A 22,621-nucleotide genomic window follows, 5' to 3' on the forward strand; every position below is an offset into this window, starting at 1 on the left:
AACTGACATATAACTGACCAATAACTCACCATCAACTGACCAATAACTACCAACAACTGACTAGCCAAACCTACCTCAGCAACAGCAGGTTCTGGCTCCACCTTTTTGGCCTGTCCAGTCTCCACATAACGTTTGGCTGCTCCTCCCTGTGCTGTTGATCTGGCCAGTGATTTGGCCTCCTTTATCAAGCTCTGGGCATCAACTGTAACCCCACTGAAGCCAAATTTTTTTCTGGCCACAGTTGGCTGGGGGTCTGTGGCTTCAACCTTCTTTTTCTCTTCTTTGGGTTTTAAAATAACAAATTAGATATTTTTTAACAAAAGAATTACATCTGTATTAATGATGTACTAAAAATTGCTGTACAATACACTGAATCAAAATCTCTTATTAAATAAATATTGCCGGGGTCTTTACACATATTTTCAAATTACTATATTACAAAAATAAGAATTGATACAGAACCAATTAAATAGTTTAGAAAAATGGCATAACTGATTATTTAATAAGACATTTATTAGTAATGATTTACCTTTTTCTTTTTCTTTCCTTAAGAATCGGCTGATTTCATCATCTTCAAATTTTAAATCTTCAGCTTTGTGCGTGGTAGTCTCCTCTTTCCATGCACTTGATTTCTCTACCTAGAGATGCATTCCGTTTTTAAAACACCAGAGAAAATGTATTCCATCAGAATTTACAATGAGAAAATAATATTTCAAGTCCTTGTTAATTTTAAATTAATATTTTTTGATAAATATGATTTCAAGGCTTCCAGATAAAGTTGACTGAGAGAAATATTGTTTTGCATTTGAACATTTCATGAGATAAAATGTGAACTTTTTATTTTTATTTTCTGTTAAAATATTTAAACATATAACAACTTCGTATTTAAAATGAAGTATTACAATAACCATCAACCCACAAACCCTTGTTTTACAAAGTGCTAATGAAAGTTGAGATCTACATCCTTTTTTGAATGATAGATGTGCTAATACAAGTTTTGACCTATATCCTATGTTGGAAGATGTGCTAATACAAGTTTTGACCTTTATCCTATGTTGGAAGATGTGCTAATTCAAGTTTTGACCTTTATCCTATGTTGGAAGATGTGCTAATGCAAGTTTTGACCTATATCCTATGTTGGAAGATTTGCTAATACAAGTTTTGACCTATATCCTATGTTGGAAGATGTGCTAATACAAGTTTTGACCTATATCCTATGTTGGAAGATTTGCTAATACAAGTTTTGACCTATATCCTATGTTGGAAGATGTGCCAATAAAATTTTGACCTACTTCATGTCATATAAAATTTGACCTACTTCCTCAGAGTCATCCAACAAGTCTGGTGTGGGAGGGTTTGATGGCTCTGGTGTTGGGCCTGGAGATTTGCCGAACTTTGGGAAAGAAAATCTTATCGGCTCCTCTATTTTGTTTTTCCTCTTGTCCCTGGTGGATTTGGCCTTGTTCTCGGAGGCCAGGTGCATCCTCAGCTTCCTCTTGAGGACTGGGTACAGGATGAGAATGTGCTTAGTACAGTGAACTTCTAGATCCATATTTTAAACAAACCGTAAAACATGTTGGCTGTATTGGTGTGCATGGAAAAAAAACATAACTCAAACTGGAAGTTTAAAGTATAATAATCAAGACATGGTTTAAATTTAATTTATAAAGTTTAAATTATTTTATTTACAAATTATTTTCATGATGATACAGTTTAAAAAAAACAGCACATTTCTTAATTTTAAAAATAGTATCACTAACAATTCATTATAACTTTTTTTAAAAATAATTAGAAGTTCCTGATTGGTTGATAAAATAGGGTCTTGAAATATGGAACAAATTTCACTTGATTACATTTTTTTTTTCATTATAGTTAGACAAAAATTTATAAATAGTAATTCATTCTCATTATAGATATATTAATCTCTTTATTTGAACTGTACTTAATTAAAAAGGGGTGTAAGAAAGAGCTAAAATGCAGCATTGTTGAATTGGGTTTCTGCTAATATATATGTTCATACAGTAAGTATTGTATCAGTCAATTTACTTCGGTTTAAAAGCCATATAAAAGAAGGCAAAAAAAAAAAACTTTTAGCTGCACTCTTAGTCACAGAAGCTATGAAAACATTTTTTTAATAGTTTTTTTTTAAAAACATTTTGTTTTGTAACATTAACTTCCAGAAAAGACTTCAAAAGCAAACAGAAGGGGAAAAATAAACCATAAATAAATGAAGCATAAAAAAAGAAACGTAGATATGCTAAAAATAAAAAGCCACACACAAAAAAATATTTTTAGTATATTATAGTTTTTTTTTAGTTGAAGAGAGTAGTTTAAAATATAATCTTGATTCTGTGTAATAAAAAGTAATGAACATTAAAAAAGAAAATTCTTGAGGGATTAAGCATGAAAGAAATTTAAAAAAAAACATTAAAATGTTTCACAAAGACAGATAATAAAGAAATTTTAAGTTGTTAATGGTGGATATAGATGTTACCACAACTTTTCTTCATCTTAAATAATGCTGTTAGAAAATCAGTTCAAAAAATCAACGAGAAAGCAAAAAGCAATGTTGATTAAACACAGAGCAAGGTACCAGTGCTTCTGCTTTCTTTGGCTTTCTTTTGTTCATGGATCAGCTGTCTGGCATCTTTCTTCTCTGTTAAAATTTGGGCAGATAAATCATGGGTAGTTGATGAGAGTTATCCCCAAACAAAATGGCAGAACAATAGCAGACAAAAAATAGCCCTGTTTCTTCTATATAAAACTAGGTCTTAGCATTGATGTAGCATATTACAATTCATTGTAAGGATAAAAATTGATTAAAATTAATTAAAACCTGCATGTTTCTTAACACAAAATCTTAAACGATTTCTGTCTCTTTAAGGATAAAATTTTCAAGTGCAATCATGTTTTTATGATGACTTGTATATTTATTACTCTAGTTCATATAACAAGACCTACAAATGAAACTATTCATAGTGAATGAAACTATTTAAAGGTTAGAAAAAACATCCACTTTTCCATGTTTATGACATATTCAAATTTTTTTTTGTTTCACTGGATAGTGGTATTATACTCACATGATGATTTTAAATAACTATATTTTAAACAATGATATAGATTAATTTTTTCTCTTAATATTTAGTTTTCAACAATATTTAATAATATATTTCAACTATATTAAGGTAGTTTGTTTCAATGTGTTATATATGTGGGAAAAAATTGTTTATTCTTTCAAAAAATACTCAATTAGTTGTTGAGGCCATATATTTTAAACATTTTAAGTAGTTGTTCAGTCATGAGTTTGTTGAGGTAAATACCAAAAAGCTACCTCTTTCAAACCTACTCAAGTAGTTGTTTACGCAGTAGCAATTTGTTGGAGTAAAGAAAAATTATAAGTTAACTCTTTCTAATTTATGTCATTGTCTAGGGACAGTTTTGTTGGGATAAAAAAAATAGCCAGCTACCTTTTTCAGACATTTTAAGTAGTTGTTCAGTCATGAATTTATTGAGATAAAAAAAAACAAGCTACCTCTTTCAGACATTTTAAGTAGTTGTTCAGTCATGAATCAGACATTTTAAGTAGTTGTTCAGTTATGAATTTGTTGAGATAAAAAAAACCCAAGCTACCTCTTTCAGCCAGTTGGTCCAGGGTTTTCTTCATGTGCAGCAGCAGCTCATAGCTGGAGACCTTGTAGTCCAGCATGTGGTCAACTAGTGAGAGCCGCCTGCGAGGCGTTGAGTCGGGGGATGAGTAGATCTCTGTTGGTGCCATGGAACATCTGGACTCTGGCAAAGGTTCCTGAAGTAAAAGATCTTGATTTGAAATATTTTTTCAGGAAATACTTGGAATAGGCTGGTAGAGCATCAGAGCGCCTGATAGCTAACTAAAATAAAGTTTGATTTCTGACTCAAGTATGTAAGATGTTCTTGAGTCCACTCAGCGCTGATGGGTACCTGACTCAAATTAGGGAGAGGCAGCTTGGCATGCCGACTACACTTTTTCTTTATATGCCAAGGTCAAAGAAACATTACTGATGAGTACCTGACTCAAGCTTTAAATATACCGAAATCACAGAAACAAGCAAACTCTACTTCATCTGCCATACAAACTATCAGGTCAGAATACTTGTTTTTACAATTTAAAGCTTATACTGTTATATCTGTTACATTTTAGGGTCAGGGTGAGAAACTAAGATTGGCTTAAGATCTACTTTGTTAATTAAGGGGATATGCGCGGAAAAAATCACAAAATTTCTTGTTTTTCGTCATGATCGGTTTCTAGCACTTTTGGATACTTTGTCCATTTTTGTATAAAGAAAATAATAACTTTAAAGAGAAAAAAATATTCTATGTGTTTGAATTACGATTTTTATGACCCTATTAATTAAAAAATAATCAATTTTTCCCAATCTTACAAGCTCTCTATGAAAAGTTTTTTTATCCGTCATTATATTGTATTTGACATCATTGGAAAGCTGGATTTCTCATGTATCTAATAAACTTAATTTCATACATCTCGGAAACACCCAAAGCTTACAATCGGCTTTGCAGTTTACACAGATATGGTACTTTCCTGACCTCGTTTTTGTTACTTTTGGCTGTTTTTCTCAGTTCGCATGTTTTTAACACTAAAAAGCCTACTACTTTTTTATTTATTAAACAATGCCAACCATATTTTCAGTAATTGTTCTTGATGCAAATATACAATTTTTGTCACGAGGGAATTGTGATTGCTTTCATAGAAAAAAAGTATTTCGTAATTAATATGCAAATTTTGAAACTTTTGAATACTAAAAAGGGTACGATTTTTTAGACCTTGTAAAATTCTTACTAGTAATTATTTCAAAAAGTTGTCGTGACAAAAGTTTTAATATATACTGAAATATAAGCAGTTTAAATTTGATTGCTATAGGAGCATAAATAAAAAAGCCTTAGTATTTTTAAAAGTACCGAAAAATTCAAAATGGCGGAGGTTTTTTGGGTTTCCATGACAACCAAAATTGTTTTAGATTCTTTTTTTTGCTGTTTAATACTTACTTTTATATGCCAAATATGATAAAAGTATTCAAAAGGCTTTAGATCTTAAACTGTAAAAAATAGAAAAAAACATAGCATATCCCCTTAACTCGAGCTTTATTTTCTAAAATTTGTTTTAAGAATGAAATTCAGCCAATTGTTTAATATAGTATTCCAAATTTTACCTACATTTTTTACACAGAAAATCAAATTACCTGTTTTTTAAGTACTTCAGGGATGATCTGTATTTTCCCTTCCAGGAAATCTTTAGAAAATTCAATGTCATAAGGAATCTGCCCAAAAAATGTACAGCATTCAGCATAATCATAGCAGTATAAAATTTAAAAAAAAAAATGATGGAACACATGTAAATTTAGACTGATTACAACAGACATTGATGTTTATTACACAGAGCTAGTAAGCTATGCTGATTCTCATTATGCTTTAAAAAAATGAAACATCAAGCAAAATGATGCGGCCAGTTTGTTATTTATAACAATTCTTCTTTATATTTTTAATCATTTATCTGTTGCCTGGGTACCGTATGGCAAATAGTTGTTAAGTCTCTTCACAAAATCTGTTGCTGTTTTTTATTGGTTTTAACTAAAGAGTTACTAGCAGTTGGGTCAACTAAGAAAAGATTAAGAAGTTGTGGGGTGGAATGGCCTAGCGGTAGAGTTCTAGACTGCCAACCCAAAAGTCAAGAAACATATTAACTTTACTTCATCTGCCCATTGGATCGCTAGGTCTAATGAAAAATCATTGCTAGGTGGGTTAACTAGCAAGAGACAATAAAGCTCCTACTAGGTGGGTTAACTAGCAAGAGACAATAAAGCTCCTACTAGGTGGGTTAACTAGCAAGAGACAATAAAGCTCCTACTAGGTGGGTTAACTAGCAAGAGACAATAAAGCTCCTACTAGGTGGGTTAACTAGCAAGAGACAATAAAGCTCCTACTAGGTGGGTTAACTAACAAGAGACAAAAGAGCTCCTACTAGGTGGGTTAACTAGCAAGAGACAATAAAGCTCCTACTAGGTGGGTTAACTAGCAAGAGACAATAAAGCTCCTACTAGGTGGCTTAACTAACAAGAGACAAAAGAGCTCCTTGTAGGTGGCTTAACTAGCAAAAGACATAAGAGCTCCTACCAGATAGTTGTCCAGTGAAATAGGATCAGGGTATGGAGCAACTCCTTCATAGACCACAGCAGGATCTTCATAAATCATTGACTCTAAAACAAGGTTTTATTTTAGATTAGACATTTCAGGAAAAAAAAAAATTATATCTAATTTTAAATGTTTAATTTTATGCTGTAAAATGTCAACTAAAATGTTTCTACAATTTATTTTCATAAAATTACCTTTATCAAAAGAGTCAACATCTGATTCAGGTATAGATAACTGTGAACATACTGTGAAAACAGGTTGATCTAATTATTTGTTAATTTCTATAAAAAATAATATGAAATAAAATATACAGAAAGGAAATGCATCATACACTAATAGCTGATTCAGAGTAAACATGATTTTGCCTGTATAAGATGACTTGAGTTTGAGTTTTGTGAATGAGTACTTACATTTGGAATGGTCGATATAGAAAAGATGTTTCTGGAAGCCAACAACCAAGTCCCCCATGTTGTTGAGAAAACAAGCAGCAGACAAGCTGGTGTCCAGCATCACCTCAGTCAGCAGTGCCGTGTTTTCATCCCAGATTTTTATTGCCCCATCAGTGCTAAATATGGACACAATGTTCTTTGTTAATGTTAATTACACCTGAACCCCACATAAGTGCTATCTATGGATGGAATGTTCTTTGTTAATGAATCCAATATCAGTGCTAGTATGTAATTTTTTAATAATTTTAAATCTATATACTACTAAAAGTCAAGTTTGTTTACATGTTTGAATATTTATTTGTTTTTTTGTTTGTTTTTTTGTTTGTTTTTTTTTTGTTTGTTTTTTTGTTTGGCTGATTGACTATTGCACATGGTTGCACTCATCGTGGAGAGCTGTAAAATAGTATGTAGGTAGAGAAAAAATTTTGTTTTAAGACAGACTGTTAATCACACATTTATTTAAAGACGTTAATTAATTTATTGATTTATTCATACGTAGAGTAACCCTATTTTTTTAAAAAGTTTAGAACGACCACTACACTCGGCGGGACCGTGACGTCACAGTTTTTTGTTTACTCTTTAGTACAATAAAATGGCGGCGTCTATCGAAGAAAATTGTGTTCCCATTCAAAAGTTTAACGCGTTCTAAATCTAATTTTCTGTCGGTCATAACTTTAACAATACGTCCGTTTGCTGTATTTATTACGTTCCAACACTTACATCAATTTTCAACTGTCTTTTTTCATTTAGTTTTACAATAAATTTCTCTAGATCTAAAGATCAGCTGTCGAAGGAAAGTTATGAATCTAGCCTAGATCTAGCCTAGATCTAGGTCACTAGACTCAATGTAATGTAAATTCTAGATCTAGACTTAATGTAAATTCTACATCTAGAATCTATTTCAGGCCTTAATACATCTAGAATCTATTTCAGGCCTTAATTATTTTATATAAATCTTTGTTTGGCTAATTTAAGATAAAATTTAATTTGAAAGTTACTACTACTAGACTTAGATCTAGATCTATGCGCGTAAATCAAGTTGCATAAGAAGACTCAAAGTATAGTATAAAAATTCATTTGTGACGTCACAAGTAAATAGCTAAGTTGGTAGTGTAGGCGGCTCTCATGCGGGTGGCACAGGTTCTAGACCAATATGTCAATGATATTTTTTTTTTCAATTTTTTTTTTTAGATGTGAATGATAAAGTTGCCTATCTGAACTTGGCAGGATACAGGGCAGGTGAAGTAGAGTTCATCTGTTTCTTTGTCCTAAGCATATGAAAGGATAGTGTGGTCAGAGACATGCTCGGCTGGAATCGTTTTTTAAACGATAAAAACATGTTGTCTGAGACTTGGCGGGACACTGGGCAGGTGAAGTAGAGTTGAATAGGTCACATGTGACGTCAGTATATGAAGGGATAGTCCGAAATCAGTGTTTTCTGTGTTTTTAAAAGATAAGAAACATATTTTTGAATGTGGGGTCTGTTTTTTGTGACGATAAGTGACACTGCAGTAGCGTAGCGAGGAGGGGGGGGCGGGAGGGGAGGCGGGGGGAGGTGGAGTGGGGAAGGGGGGGGTGGCGGGGGGGACATATGTTGGGGCGCCAAAATGGTTTGGAAAAATAAATTGAAAGGTTGAGGGGGGTTCAAATCGAAAGTTTGAATGGGGGGGGGTGCACATCAAAAGTTTGAGGGGGGGGGTTGAAAATCGAAATCTTGGGGGGGGGGGGGTTAAAATCGAAAAGTTTGTCCCCGGACGCCGGGAAGGGTCGCTATGCCTCTGAGTGACAGACGTGATGTTTTTTGATGGATGACCCCCGAAACCCACAGTTATCCAACGGATGACGGGTATTCTAGTATACTACTAAAAGTCAAGTTTGTTTACATGTTTGAATATTTATTTGTTTTTTTGTTTGTTTTTTTGTTTGTCCGATCGAGTATTGTGATATGTTCTACTCTATCTGGAGAGCTGTAAAATAGTATGTAGGTAGAGAATAATTTTTTAATGCAGACAGACTGTTAATCACAAATTTATTTAAAGACGTTAATTAATTTATTGATTTATTCATACGTAGAGTAACCCTATTTTTTTTAAAAGTTTAGAACGACCACTACAATCGGCGGGACCGTGACGTCACAGTTTTTTGTTTACTCTTTAGTACAATAAAATGGCGGCGTCTATCGAAGAAAATTGTGTTCCCATTCAAAAGTTTAACGCGATCTAAATCTAATTTTCTGTCGGTCATAACTTTAACAATACGTCCGTTTGCTGTATTTATTACGTTCCAACACTTATATCAATTTTAAACTGTCTTTTTTCATTTAGTTTTACAATAAATTTCTCTAGATCTAAAGATCAGTTGTCGAAGGAAAGTAATGAATCTAGCCTAGATCTAGGGAGGGGGGGAAGGGGGGGGGGAGGGGGGGACATATGTTGGGGCGCCAAAATGGTTTGGAAAAATAAATTGAAAGGTTGAGGGGGGTTCAAATCGAAAGTTTGAGTGGGGGGGGGGGGGGTGCACATCAAAAGTTTGAGGGGGGGGGGGGTTGAAAATCGAAATCTTGGGGGGGGGGGGGGTCAAATCAAAAAGTTTTTCCCCGGCGCCGGGAAGGGTCGCTATGCCTCTGAGTGACAGATGTTTTTTTATGGTTGACCCCCGAAACACACAGTTATCCAACGGATGACGGGTATTCTAGTACTTCCTAATATTCAAACTAAAGAATTATATGAAGGCCAACATGTAATGAAACATGTCAGAACAAAACATGCAGCCCTTCACAACAGTGTGACTTCACTAGCACCTCTGGTTAGATTGAGATTATTGTTAATTAACTTTATATTCATGTATGCTAACACTTGGGAGAGGGGGGAGGGAATTAAAAGCACAAGAATAATGTATTAAAAATAATAATCATAACTTTAAATACTTTTTAAAGTTTTTTTTATATCATATTTTACAGAGTTAAGATTTAACAGCGATAGCCATCATACTATTTATCTTATTGATATACAGTTGTTTCCGTAAAAACGCACAAACAAAATAAAGTGGAAGATGCTGAACTTCTGTGACTGGACACATAAGTAAAGTCTGACCTGCATGAGCAGAAGATTTTGACAGCAGGGCAAACATCAACAGCAATGACAGCAGCCAGGTGTTCAGGTTTGTGCTGTTCATCCAGCAGCTCTTCAACAGCTGGTATTGCTGTAACAGAATTTTTAATTACAACTTCTTTTAACTACAGCATTTAATCTAGGCAGCTCTTCAACAACTGGTATTGCTGTAATGGAATTTTCATTACAACTTTTTTATTTACAACATTTAGGCTAGGCAGTTCTTTAACAGCTCGTATTGCTGTAACAGATTTTTAATTACAACTCTTTTATCTACAACATTTAAGCTAGGCCAGGCAACCTTTTGAGGTGGAAGAGCCAAAAGTTACAATTTACAAAATTGCCCAGTTTTTAAAGAACCATTAATAATTGTTCTTCAATATTATGGTATTTGATTAGGATTAGCTAAATAATTTTTTTTTTAAATGGGTTTAAGTATGAAAAAATATTTATTCATATAAAAACATACACGTTTCTCACAAAACATAATAAAGTATTTCAACTAGTTCTTTTAGGATAATAAAATCCAAATATAAAACCATCCCTACCTAATTTAGAAGCTAACAACTATAAGACTATGTCAATCTAGTTAAATTAATGCACACTAAACATACTAAAATGCCTTCTGAATAACATAACCTTTACTATTAAAAATATTTTTTTTTTAAATGTGCGCTTCGGTAGTGGAAAGCATGGAACCACTGCGACGGCGCTGGCCACATCACAGTTGTTGAGCTGGGCCTTGTGTCCATGCAGCTGTCAGCTGTTTGTATATGCTCTACTCCACTTATTCTTAGTGTTTTTATTTTGTTTAAAATTGTTTTTCAGTATAATATTTTTATGCGTTATGAAAATAAAATAATTATTATGGAACTAGCGAGCCGGATCCTGACATCGAAAGCGAGCCGCAGGTTGCCTACCCCTGAGCTAGGCAGTTCTTCAACAGCTGGTATTGCTGTAACAGATTTTATATTACAACTCTTTCATCTACATCATTTAAACTAGGCAGCTCTTCAACAGTTGTTCTTGTTGTAATGTCATTTTTAATTAAAACTACTTCATAGACAACCTTTGCCCTAAGCCACTCAGTGACTACACTTCTTTTAAATTGCTCACTGCAGTTTTTTTTTTAAATGACATATACAATATTCTCTTCACATTTCATCAACTTAAACCCAGATTCAAACTTGATGAGACTTCCAGGTTAGCAGTCTAGAGCCCTACCATAATCATATAATAACTTCCTAATTTTGGATGTAGCTCCAATAAATCTAGTTGTAATACATATTTTAAAGAGCTACTCCTGTGAACAGTTAAGTTGGGAATTCATTAAGTTTTGGCTTACTCTTAGGTTTATTGAGGCCAAGGTCAGTGGCTGGTTCCATGGAATGAAAGATGATATGTCCACTGTAATAGCCAGTCATTAGATAATTGCCCTGGTTTTAGGATAAAAAAAAACCATTGAATGAAAGATGATATGTCCACTGTAATAGCCAGTCATTAGATAATTGCCCTGGTTTTAGGATAAAAAAAAACCATTGAATGAAAGATGATATGTCCACTGTAATAGCCAGTCATTAGATAATTGCCCTGGTTTTAGGATAAAAAAAAACCATTGAATGAAAGATGATATGTCCACTGTAATAGCCAGTCATTAGATAATTGCCCTGGTTTTAGGATAAAAAAAAACCATTGAATGAAAGATGATATGTCCACTGTAATAGCCAGTCATTAGATAATTGCCCTGGTTTTAGGATAAAAAAAAACCATTGAATGAAAGATGATATGTCCACTGTAATAGCCAGTCATTAGATAATTGCCCTGGTTTTAGGATAAAAAAAAACCATTGAATGAAAGATGATATGTCCACTGTAATAGCCAGTCATTAGATAATTGCCCTGGTTTTAGGATAAAAAAAAAACCATTGAATGAAAGATGATATGTCCACTGTAATAGCCAGTCATTAGATAATTGCCCTGGTTTTAGGATAAAAAAAAAACCATTGAATGAAAGATGATATGTCCACTGTAATAGCCAGTCATTAGATAATTGCCCTGGTTTTAGGATTAAAAAAAACCATTGGATGAAATATTGAGAAACACAAAATGATTTTTTTTTAAAAGGCAATTAGAAAATTTTTTATAAGCATGGATAAACATTGAAGAGAATATATAAATAATACTTAAGGATATTTTAGCGGGTACCAAATTGTAAGGGACCATATATTGTCTTTACACATATTTCATTCACTTTATTTTTTATTTTATTGTTATCTAAAGGTTTAGTAGAATGTCCACCTAGCTCTAATGGGTACCTAACTCATGTTAGGAAAAAGAAAGGTAGCCGGGTCTCTGAAACAGATGAACTCTACTTCATCTGCCCCAAGTGTCTTGGGCACGAACAGCGAAAAGAGAGGGATATAAAAGTTACTTTGTGTTACTAGTATTGTAATGTGTGTTTTATAATTTTTGGTAGGTAATTTTCTTTTTTGACCAATTTTAATATAACTTATTACTAAGTAAAAGATACATATTTTAATTTACCAATCTGGCATATCCCCCAAGGTCAGGGGCAGTGAAGACCTCATGCAACATGGTCAAGTTGGGCAGACTCCAGATATGGACAAGCATGACCCCTTTGGGCTTGTACAAGGTGTTCAGGCAGTCATGTGACGTGTCATGTGATATATCCAACACCTGAGAGGAAATCATTTTAATAAAACAACCAAAACATGGTAGAAACTTTAACTTTCTGAAACTATAAATGTGTATTAGTATGATGGACTGTGTTTCAATAACAAATATTTTATCTGGTAAGTAATTGGGCTTTAAAAAAATAATACTTTTACTAAACCATGCTCTGATTTGTTAAAATGTAAATTTTTTAAGTGTATTTGAAAAGTTTTATTTTGTTAAATTACTTACAGCATCTTTTCCTGTCTTGAACTCCAGGTATCTCTGACCTTTAACCACTGGATCCATGAACAAAATTCTGCCATCCTGTTCATAAATGTTGTATAGATATGCTTTTAGGTTTTCTAGATATTTAAGGCTGCTTTGTAATATATCAAACACAACCATAAACATTATGGTGCATAGTGCATTTCTTATAGAGTTCATTTCTTATTATGGCCATTGCTTCAAATAGAATGTCTGATAAGATTAATACATCCCCCATTCCAGCACAGACCCTACAAACACACTTAAAACTCCATCTTTATGTGAATTAAATAGAATTTGTAATTGCTCCTATCCATTCTAAATAAAATAGTATAAGCTCTACGTAAAACAAAAAAATCCAGCCAGATAAGACATCATTTTTTTAAAATTTACTTTCTATTATATGGTAATATTATACAGTATACTAATCCAGTCCAAGTATAAAAATATTATTTGAAACAGCTGAAACATTCCAATCCACTTTACCTCCAGACCAAGAAGAAGAAAAATATCCTGGCTAGTGAGCACTGAGCCTTGGTCTGTCCACATGACCACAGGTGAGTTGAGTACAGCCAGACAACAGCAGTTGGAAGGTTGAACATTCCCGGCCACATTCTCTGTTGCCCTCTTTACTGGTCCAGATTTACTTAAGGTCATCCTGCAGGGTAAATTACTTCTTTACTTAAAGTTAAGACAACTTGCTGGACTGATTTACAAGTATAGTCATTAAATAGCAAAATAACAATGCCCAATTTTAAAGTTAAATTTGAAAAACTTCAGAACCCTCATTGTTAGTAAATTTCTATCATTTGAATGTACAATTTAGATCATGAGTAAAGTTTAGCTTTCAAAGCATTTTTAAGCAGGTGTAGTTCTAGGGAGATGGTGATGTACGTGTTGTTTTTAAGTTTTTTTTTGCTTTAATTTTTAGTGTAGTATAAACTGTATAAATTTGTCCTTCTTGAACTTTACTGACAAAACTTACAAAACTTTCCACTACTTAACAAATCATACTTTGGTAATTGTTCTAAATTTTACCTGAAACAGTAAAGAACAAAAATTTTACTACCTAGAAGGATTGAAGTCCCCTGCACCAGTAACTCTGCTCGCCAAAATGTTGGACTGGATTTCAATCACATTCCAAACTGCTACTCGGCAAGAAGGGTCAGTTCTGATTTTAAAATGTAATTGATATTTCTATTAAAAAATTCATTTTAAAAACACACATCTGCATTAAAATTGTGTTAATGTTAGAACAAGTAAATGATGTTATTTTTAATCAAACGTCTGTTAAACATCATGCACAGCAACTTTAATTTTTTTTTACCAAGTAAAAACAAATAAGATTTTATGCTTACAAAGTATTTTAAAAATTATTAGGCCTATATCCCAAAGTATTTAGCTTCTTTTTTTTTTTATTTATAAACTGTTTCGTATAGTAGTGCAGGCCTACTTAAAAAGTAGTTTAACTAATTAGTTATAGTCTTAATTGCTTAATTATCTTTTGCTTACTAGTTCTATATATTTTACTGAAAGTATTTTAACTACCTTAAAAGTATATATGCATAAAATAGTTCAACTTACCTAGTAGTGTACACCCAAACTTCAGCAGGATTAACTAGCATGTAGATTGTATTGTGTTCTACTTACCTAGTAGTGTACACCCACACTTCAGCAGGATTAACTAGCATGTAGATTGTATTGTGTTCTACTTACCTAGTAGTGTACACCCACACTTCAGCAGCATTAACTAGCATGTAGATTGTATTGTGTTCTACTTACCTAGTAGTGTACACCCAAACCTCAGCAGGATTAACTAGCATGTAGATTGTATTGTGTTCTACTTACCTAGTAGTGTACACCCAAACTTCAGCAGGATTAACTAGCATGTAGATTGTATTGTGTTCTACTTACCTAGTAGTGTACACCCACACTTCAGCAGGATTAACTAGCATGTAGATTGTATTGTGTTCTACTTACCTAGTAGTGTACACCCACACTTCAGCAGCATTAACTAGCATGTAGATTGTATTGTGTTCTACTTACCTAGTAGTGTACACCCAAACCTCAGCAGGATTAACTAGCATGTAGATTGTATTGTGTTCTACTTACCTAGTAGTGTACACCCAAACTTCAGCAGGATTAACTAGCATGTAGATTGTATTGTGTTCTACTTACCTAGTAGTGTACACCCAAATTTCAGCAGGATTAACTAGCATGTAGATTGTATTGTGTTCTACTTACCTAGTAGTGTACACCCACACTTCAGCAGCATTAACTAGCATGTAGATTGTATTGTGTTCTACTTACCTAGTAGTGTACACCCACACTTCAGCAGGATTAACTAGCATGTAGATTGTATTGTGTTCTACTTACCTAGTAGTGTACACCCACACTTCAGCAGCATTAACTAGCATGTAGATTGTATTGTGTTCTACTTACCTAGTAGTGTACACCCACACTTCAGCAGGATTAACTAGCATGTAGATTGTATTGTGTTCTACTTACCTAGTAGTGTACACCCACACTTCAGCAGGATTAACTAGCATGTAGATTGTATTGTGTTCTACTTACCTAGTAGTGTACACTCAAACTTCAGCAGGATTAACTAGCATGTAGATTGTATTGTGTTCTACTTACCTAGTAGTGTACACCCACACTTCAGCAGGATTAACTAGCATGTAGATTGTATTGTGTTCTACTTACCTAGTAGTGTACACCCACACTTCAGCAGCATTAACTAGCATGTAGATTGTATTGTGTTCTACTTACCTAGTAGTGTACACCCACACTTCAGCAGGATTAACTAGCATGTAGATTGTATTGTGTTCTACTTACCTAGTAGTGTACACCCACACTTCAGCAGGATTAACTAGCATGTAGATTGTATTGTGTTCTACTTACCTAGTAGTGTACACTCAAACTTCAGCAGGATTAACTAGCATGTAGATTGTATTGTGTTCTACTTACCTAGTAGTGTACACCCACACTTCAGCAGGATTAACTAGCATGTAGATTGTATTGTGTTCTACTTACCTAGTAGTGTACACCCACACTTCAGCAGGATTAACTAGCATGTAGATTGTATTGTGTTCTACTTACCTAGTAGTGTACACCCAAACTTCAGCAGGATTAACTAGCATGTAGATTGTATTGTGTTCTCTGTCATAGCAGACACTCAGCACTTTTTGTAAGGGAGATATGCTGGGAGGGGGCAGCACTGTGCAAAGATTTTTCCTGTTACTGCGAGCCATCAGACGAACACTGGAAATCAAAAGAATGATTTTTAAACAGGTTTTTTTTTTAAGATTTTAAATTTACAAAGCTTAAAATTCAATTTTGTACTTTCAACAGTGTTAATAAAAAAAATTGTACATAATATAATAAATTTAAGATTTATTTTTAGTTTTTATTTTATTTTACATTAATAGAAGTGATGCTGAACTAAGATTGCATGAATAATAAACAAATATTTTAAAATAAGTTTCAAATTAAAATATTATTGTTAAACCAATATGTGTTAGCCTGCTTTCTTCAATAAACTACCAAATTAAGTTGTGAATTAAAATATCACTGTAAAATTTATATGAACTCACCTGCTATCTTCAAAAACAACCAAACTAAGTTGCCAGATAAAATATTACTGTCAAGCTTATATGTCTTCAGTAACAACAAAACTAAGTTGCCAGATAAAATATTACTGTCAAGTTTATATGAACCTACCTGCTATCTTCAGTAACAACCAAACTAAGTTGCCAGATAAAATATTACTGTCAAGCTCATATGAACCTACCTTCTATCTTCATTAACAACCAAACTAAGTTGCCAGATAAAATTTTGTTGTCAAGCTTATATGAACCTACCTGCTTTCTTCAGTAACAACCAAACTAAGTTGCCAGATAAAATATTGTTGTCAAGCTTATATGTCTTCAGTAACAACCAAAGTAAGTTGCCAGATAAAATATTACTGTCAAGCTTATACAAACCTACCTGCTGTCTTCAGTAACAACCAAAGTTGCCAGATCAAATATTACTGTCAAGCTTATATGAACCTACCTGCTATCTTCAGTAACAACCAAACTAAGTTGACAGATAAAATATTACTGTCAAGTTTATATGTCTTCAGTAACAACCAAACTAAGTTGACAGATAAAATATTACTGTCAAGTTTATATGTCTTCAGTAACAACCAAACTAAGTTGACAGATAAAATATTACTGTCAAGTTTATATGTCTTCAGTAACAACCAAACTAAGTTGCCAGATAAAATATTACTGTCAAGCTTATATGAACCTATCTGCTGTCTTCAGTAACAAACAAACTAAGTTGACAGATAAAATATTACTGTCAAGCTTATACAAACCTACCTGCTATCTTCAGTAACAACCAAACTAAGTTGACAGATAAAATATTACTGTCAAGCTTATACAAACCTACCTGCTATCTTCAGTAACAACCAAACTAAGTGGCCAGATAAAATATTACTGTCAAGTTTAAATTAACCTACCTGCTATCTTCAGTAACAACCAAACTAAGTCGCCAGATAAAATATTACTGTCAAGCTTATATGAACCTACCTGCTATCTTCAGTAACAACCAAACTAAGTTGCCAGATAAAATATTACTGTCAAGTTTAAATGAACCTACCTGCTATCTTCAGTAACAACCATTAGCCTTGTGGTTTTCCCTTTCCTCCTACACAGAGACAAGCTGTTGACTTGACTCCTGGCAAGGGCCCAGAACATTATGTTGTAGTTGAAGTTCCACAGAGTTAGTGTTCTTGGTGTGCTCATGTAGAGCAGGTTGTCATCCGTCAGCCCCATCCACAATATGCCATCCACTGACACCACTAGGCTAATGAATGAAACATAAACTTTATTACAAACTAAAGTTATAAACACAGAATAAATTGAGAGCAGGAAAATAAATTCCATATGTTTGCAGGCAGCCTAAAAGGATTGCTTAATTTATTATTATTTAAATGAAATATTATTACATGCATTACCAACAACCCATTTTTTAAACCCAAGAAAATAATTATTTGTATGAACAGGTATGCATTTAAAAAATTTATTAACATCAGACTTTATGAATAAATAGCAATGAAAACTAATGTAATCCATGTTTTTTTTTTATATTTTAGGACAACATTATAAAACAAAAATTTAAAAATCTAAAGATCAGAAGAGAAATGAGGCTAAAGCTGCTAAAGTGACTAGGGTCCAGATTAGATGAGTCACTGAAAAGTTGAATCACCTACAGGGCTCTTTATCTCATTATAGATACAAAGAAATAACGATGATAATGCTTAGTGGTATTGAAACTTATGACAATGTTTAAACTTTTTAAAGATTTAAAAGCTAGGCCTACCTATAAATAGATTCCATAGTGTCCAGAGACCACATGTGGAGACTGCCGTCCAGTGAACAGGTGACCACGATGCTTGAATTGTAAGGATGCAGGAGTAAGCTGGTCACAGCTCGGGAGTGTCCTCTAAATGTATGCACCAGACCACCCATCAAGCTCCACACCTTGACTAAAGCAAAACACAATCAAAGGCATACAGTAACATAGTGTTTAAGCTATTTGAATCAAATATACGTAGAAGCATCAGGATTTTTTTCTTTTTCAAAGGCATCCAGTAACATAGTGTTTAGGCTATTTGAAACAAATGTACATAGAAGCATCAGGATTTTTTTTTGCAAGATATTCACTTACAAAAACAAGTGGTATATTTCAATTATCTAAAATGTAGTCAGAAGACATAAATGGTTATGATGTTTACTTTGATGTAGTATTTTTTCTAATAATTTGCAGTTTAATAATCACACAGTGTGGGGGATGCAGGGTCATGTGACTACTCTACCCCCCACCCCACATACACACCCACATTTGACTTGCAGTGTGGATTCTTATGTATAAAAGATTTTTTTCATTGAAAACATAAAGAGATGGGAGAATATTTTATATTTCCAAAGTGATTGCTCCCCAAAACTTTTACCAATACTTAAGGCATTAAGTGGATGAAAACTTCCAAAGTAATTGCTTCCCAAAACTTTTACCAATACTAAAGGCATTAAATGGATGAAAACTTCCAAACTGATTGCTTCCCAAAATGTTTACTAATACTAAAAGCATTAAATGGATGAAAACTTCCAACCTTCAGTGTCCAGAGATGAGGTGACCAGAACACAAGCAGTCCTGGAATATCTGCAGCCAGTGATGGTCATTGTGTGAGCTCTACAACAATAAAAATTGTACAGACAAGATTGCTTCATCCATCAGTTATATTGCAAACCTATTTAATCTTAAAGTCATTCAGTCTAATTTTAATTTAGAAAGAGCCTGATATATAAAATATTACAAATATTCAAAAATTGCTTTACTTTGTTTTGATATTGTTAAGTTTATTAGTTTGATATGTTTTAAGCCAACTAGTTTTTATTTAAAAAGTGTTAATTTGCATAAAAAAACATTTTATTTCAGTTCTTCAATAAATATAAGATTCAAAGATTGTGGAAGCTACAGATGAAGGCTGACCTCTCAAATGTTAAGAGTTGCTTCCCATCAAGGTCATACACATGAAGTCCTGTATCACTACAGCAGTACAGCTGTTCCAAGTTATAGTCCATCTCAACTCTCTTCACCCAGCCCCCTCCAACATTTGGCAATTCATATCTGGTTTCATAAACATCAGGGTTTTTTTTAAAACTTTATAACAAGGCCACTAAATGTATTATACAGTCATGCATATTATAAAAAATATGATCTTCATTTACATTATCCTCTTTAAACAATAACAAAATGTGTACACTAGTACTCTTTATAATAAATCATTTTTAAAACAGAAATCTGCTTTTCAATAATCACAAATATATGTCTAATTTTGATAATTAACACATAAGCACTTACTTTAATGATAGGCCATAATTAGCCAAGGGTCTTAATGAGCCAAAAGATTTTTCTGCCTGTTGTTGAAACTTCCACACCTAATAAGGAATGAAACTCATGCGTAAAAAAATACTAAAAAAACACCATACAGCTACATTGTTATAGGAAAATAATCGGCAATGTCTATATTGAATCTATAGTGAGAGCTAACCTTAGTTCCACCAACTCCTCCAGTAATCAACTCATCTCTCAGTGGGTTGAAGAGCATAAACAGCACTGATCTTAGGTCTGCACTGACTGAACATGTCTCAATGAAATCTCTGTTAAAAACCTGGAAACAGTAAAAAATATAAACTATTGCACAGCAAAATGTTGTGTTTGTTGAGTACATAAAAATTCTACCAAAATATTTTTTATCATCAATTAGGAGGCCTACTTGAAAATATGAATAAATTATAACACACAAACAATATGATAAAAGAATTCTCTTTAAATATTACATATTTTGTCCACAGATATTTTGTCTCTGAGATATTTTGTCCAAAAGATGTTTGGTCTGAGATGTTTTGTCCTGTGACATTTCATCCTGTCAACTCTAAAACGTAGGTCCTACCTTCAGAGAAAAATCTTTTCCTAGGCCAAAATAGCAGTTGAACTTTTTAGCATAAACAACTTGTGTGATCACCCGGTACTCATACTTTGGGTACTCAAGAACTCTGTCCACTGAGAGAGAAAAATATTTTCCAATTGAACTAATTTGTGATTCCCCCAAGTAGTATTACTTGAATATTATGACATAGTAAGAAAGAAAGTAACAAATGACAAAGACCCAACCTCTATGACTAACAGCATCTCTTTTCCATGTTGTGATCCCTTTGGCATCCAATATTATAAACTGTCGCATTCTTTCATTGTATGTTACTGCAGAGAAGAAATAGGATTACAAATAACTTTAAGTGAATAGATTATTTTAAAATGTATTTCTTATACTTAGATTTTTAAAAAGCATACATAAATTGTTTACGCAAGTTTCATTTTAAAAATAAAATTGCCAATCTCAATTAATATATTACGGGAGTTAAGTTTTAATTTAATGCTTTCATAAGCATTTGTTTAGTAGACAGGCTAAAATCTGTCAGCACCCTTAAGCCCACACATAACTTGATTTGAATCAAGAAATAAATTGCTTTATTTAAATGTTTAATTACAATTCTATTCATACACTTACCCCCCATAATATCAGAGCACATGTTGCCATGTTCATAGCTGGTTCTCAACACAGGGCCATAAGGCAGAGATGAGAAGTGCAGAGATGTTTTTACATGAGGAGATTCATCTGAGTTTGTTATTGAGCTTTCTGGTTTTGGCCCATGTTTTGTCTGGTCCACAAAATCTTGAATTTCTTTGTAAACCTGATCATTTTCTATTGCATCTAATTCGTCCTTGTCCAAATCTTCTAAAGTATCATCTGGATTGTTGGTTCCAAGAAAAAGACATTCTTCATCAATTGATGATGAATCAAAGTCTGAAAGACTTCTTTCCTCTATAAAGCCAGCATTTTCAGTAAGTTCAAAAGGAATGGTTTCAATAGCTTCATCTATATCCAAACCAATATCTGTACCAATATTAGTTTCCATATTTTTGTTTACACCTAAAAAGAATTTTTAAGATTATAATAATATAAAGAAATAAATTACAAAATAACATAATAAATTACAAAAAAAAATCAGAATCACAGCTGAAGAAAATGGTAATTAAGACCATTGGTTAGCGTCAAGTATATCAAGTCCTAGCCTATTATAAAATATGCCTATCATGGTGTAGAGTAGATTTTTATATAATTGGATTAAATAGTAGAGTAAGATATATAGCAATTAATGAGGATGATTTAAAGCTGGTTCAAACTGACAGTAGACAATATAGTTTGAGAGTATGTGCGGTTGTTTAATTTGTATGACAGAATGAGTGTAATGAACTGTAATGTGAGTATGACACCATAATATTGATGCTGATGTCGAAGAAGGTTGCAGAGATAGTTGGGGCAATCAAAGTATAGGAGAGTTCATTTTAGTGTAGATGGCAAATAGACAAATTGATCCAGTGATCTATATACTATGAATAAAAGGTTTTGTGTTTACTATTCACTATTCAGCTATTCACATGTTTGATTTGAGCATGCAGAAACAAGCCTTCTGTTGTTCTCTTCACAGAAGCCATTCTAGTTAGATCTAGTAATAGTTAATAGTTTTTAAAGTTTAAAAAAAGTTATAAAGTTCATATATAGATTTATACTATACTCATACTGAGCTCCCATCACCACACTAAAAAACCTTGTAGAATACATACTTAACTATAATAACTACTTAGCCTACATTATTTTATTTATTATTACTATATTACTCAAATAGTATTTGAGTATTTATTAAATTATTAATTATTTGGTAATCTATCGTTTTGGGTACGTAAAATCGCCCGCGGCTATTTATGTACGAAAACGTTACCTCATTGTCAAGGCTTTAATAGAAGTATATTGTCATACTTTTGTGTCAAATATTATAGATAAATGAATAATAAACCTAAATCAATGGCTAAATAATAGTAAATATATCGATATAGGCCAGAAATTAACTTTAAACAGCAGTGTCTGAGAGCAAGATTTGCTATATAAACAGCAGCCATTTGTAAAATAGAGTGGCTTCCCCCTGAATCTGGCGCTAAAAGCTTATAAAAATAAAACTTAGACAAGATGGCTGCTATAGTCAATGAGCATGGTTGCATCTGTTGGATACATCGCTAGTCTTCATTTATTACGGAAAAGTTTTAATTCAATTGTTTAAAAACAGGTACATAAATGAATCAAAGAAACATTTTTGAATTTTTTAAAACATAAATCCTCCTCAAAATGTGAAATAATTATTAAAATTTAAGGAGTCACCTGTTTTTCACATTACAAATCGCGGGCGATTTTACGTACCCAAAACGATAGATTACCAATTATTTATTAGCAACAAAAAATAATTTTTTGAAAAAATGTGTGTGGCATTATTAA

At 32.9% G+C, this 22,621-nt stretch overlaps 1 protein-coding gene across 1 annotated transcript in view; it reads right to left on the reverse strand.

Annotated features, from left to right (window-relative positions):
- Positions 1–22,621, reverse strand: part of LOC131931960 (uncharacterized) — a 58,692-nt gene that overhangs the window by 35,871 nt on the left and 200 nt on the right. The window contains exons 2-26 of the mRNA XM_059288802.1: positions 20,801–21,223; positions 20,407–20,493; positions 20,186–20,295; positions 19,784–19,903; positions 19,594–19,670; positions 19,222–19,359; positions 18,842–18,921; positions 18,052–18,217; positions 17,329–17,535; positions 15,784–15,945; positions 13,751–13,852; positions 13,168–13,339; positions 12,667–12,741; positions 12,286–12,438; positions 11,088–11,178; positions 9,725–9,833; positions 6,594–6,748; positions 6,378–6,428; positions 6,166–6,248; positions 5,235–5,312; positions 3,631–3,802; positions 2,594–2,656; positions 1,315–1,503; positions 530–634; positions 75–280 (exon numbers count right to left, since the gene is read on the reverse strand). Coding sequence (XP_059144785.1) covers positions 75–280; positions 530–634; positions 1,315–1,503; positions 2,594–2,656; positions 3,631–3,802; positions 5,235–5,312; positions 6,166–6,248; positions 6,378–6,428; positions 6,594–6,748; positions 9,725–9,833; positions 11,088–11,178; positions 12,286–12,438; positions 12,667–12,741; positions 13,168–13,339; positions 13,751–13,852; positions 15,784–15,945; positions 17,329–17,535; positions 18,052–18,217; positions 18,842–18,921; positions 19,222–19,359; positions 19,594–19,670; positions 19,784–19,903; positions 20,186–20,295; positions 20,407–20,493; positions 20,801–21,209 — 3,360 coding nt within the window. The 5' untranslated portion in view covers positions 21,210–21,223. The remainder of the gene's footprint in view (positions 1–74; positions 281–529; positions 635–1,314; positions 1,504–2,593; positions 2,657–3,630; positions 3,803–5,234; positions 5,313–6,165; positions 6,249–6,377; positions 6,429–6,593; positions 6,749–9,724; positions 9,834–11,087; positions 11,179–12,285; positions 12,439–12,666; positions 12,742–13,167; positions 13,340–13,750; positions 13,853–15,783; positions 15,946–17,328; positions 17,536–18,051; positions 18,218–18,841; positions 18,922–19,221; positions 19,360–19,593; positions 19,671–19,783; positions 19,904–20,185; positions 20,296–20,406; positions 20,494–20,800; positions 21,224–22,621) is intronic.

Source organism: Physella acuta, unplaced genomic scaffold (assembly GCF_028476545.2).
Source record: "Physella acuta isolate Inbredline_101_S28 unplaced genomic scaffold, ASM2847654v3 ptg002065l, whole genome shotgun sequence".
NCBI classification, from domain to species: Eukaryota; Metazoa; Mollusca; class Gastropoda; family Physidae; genus Physella; species Physella acuta.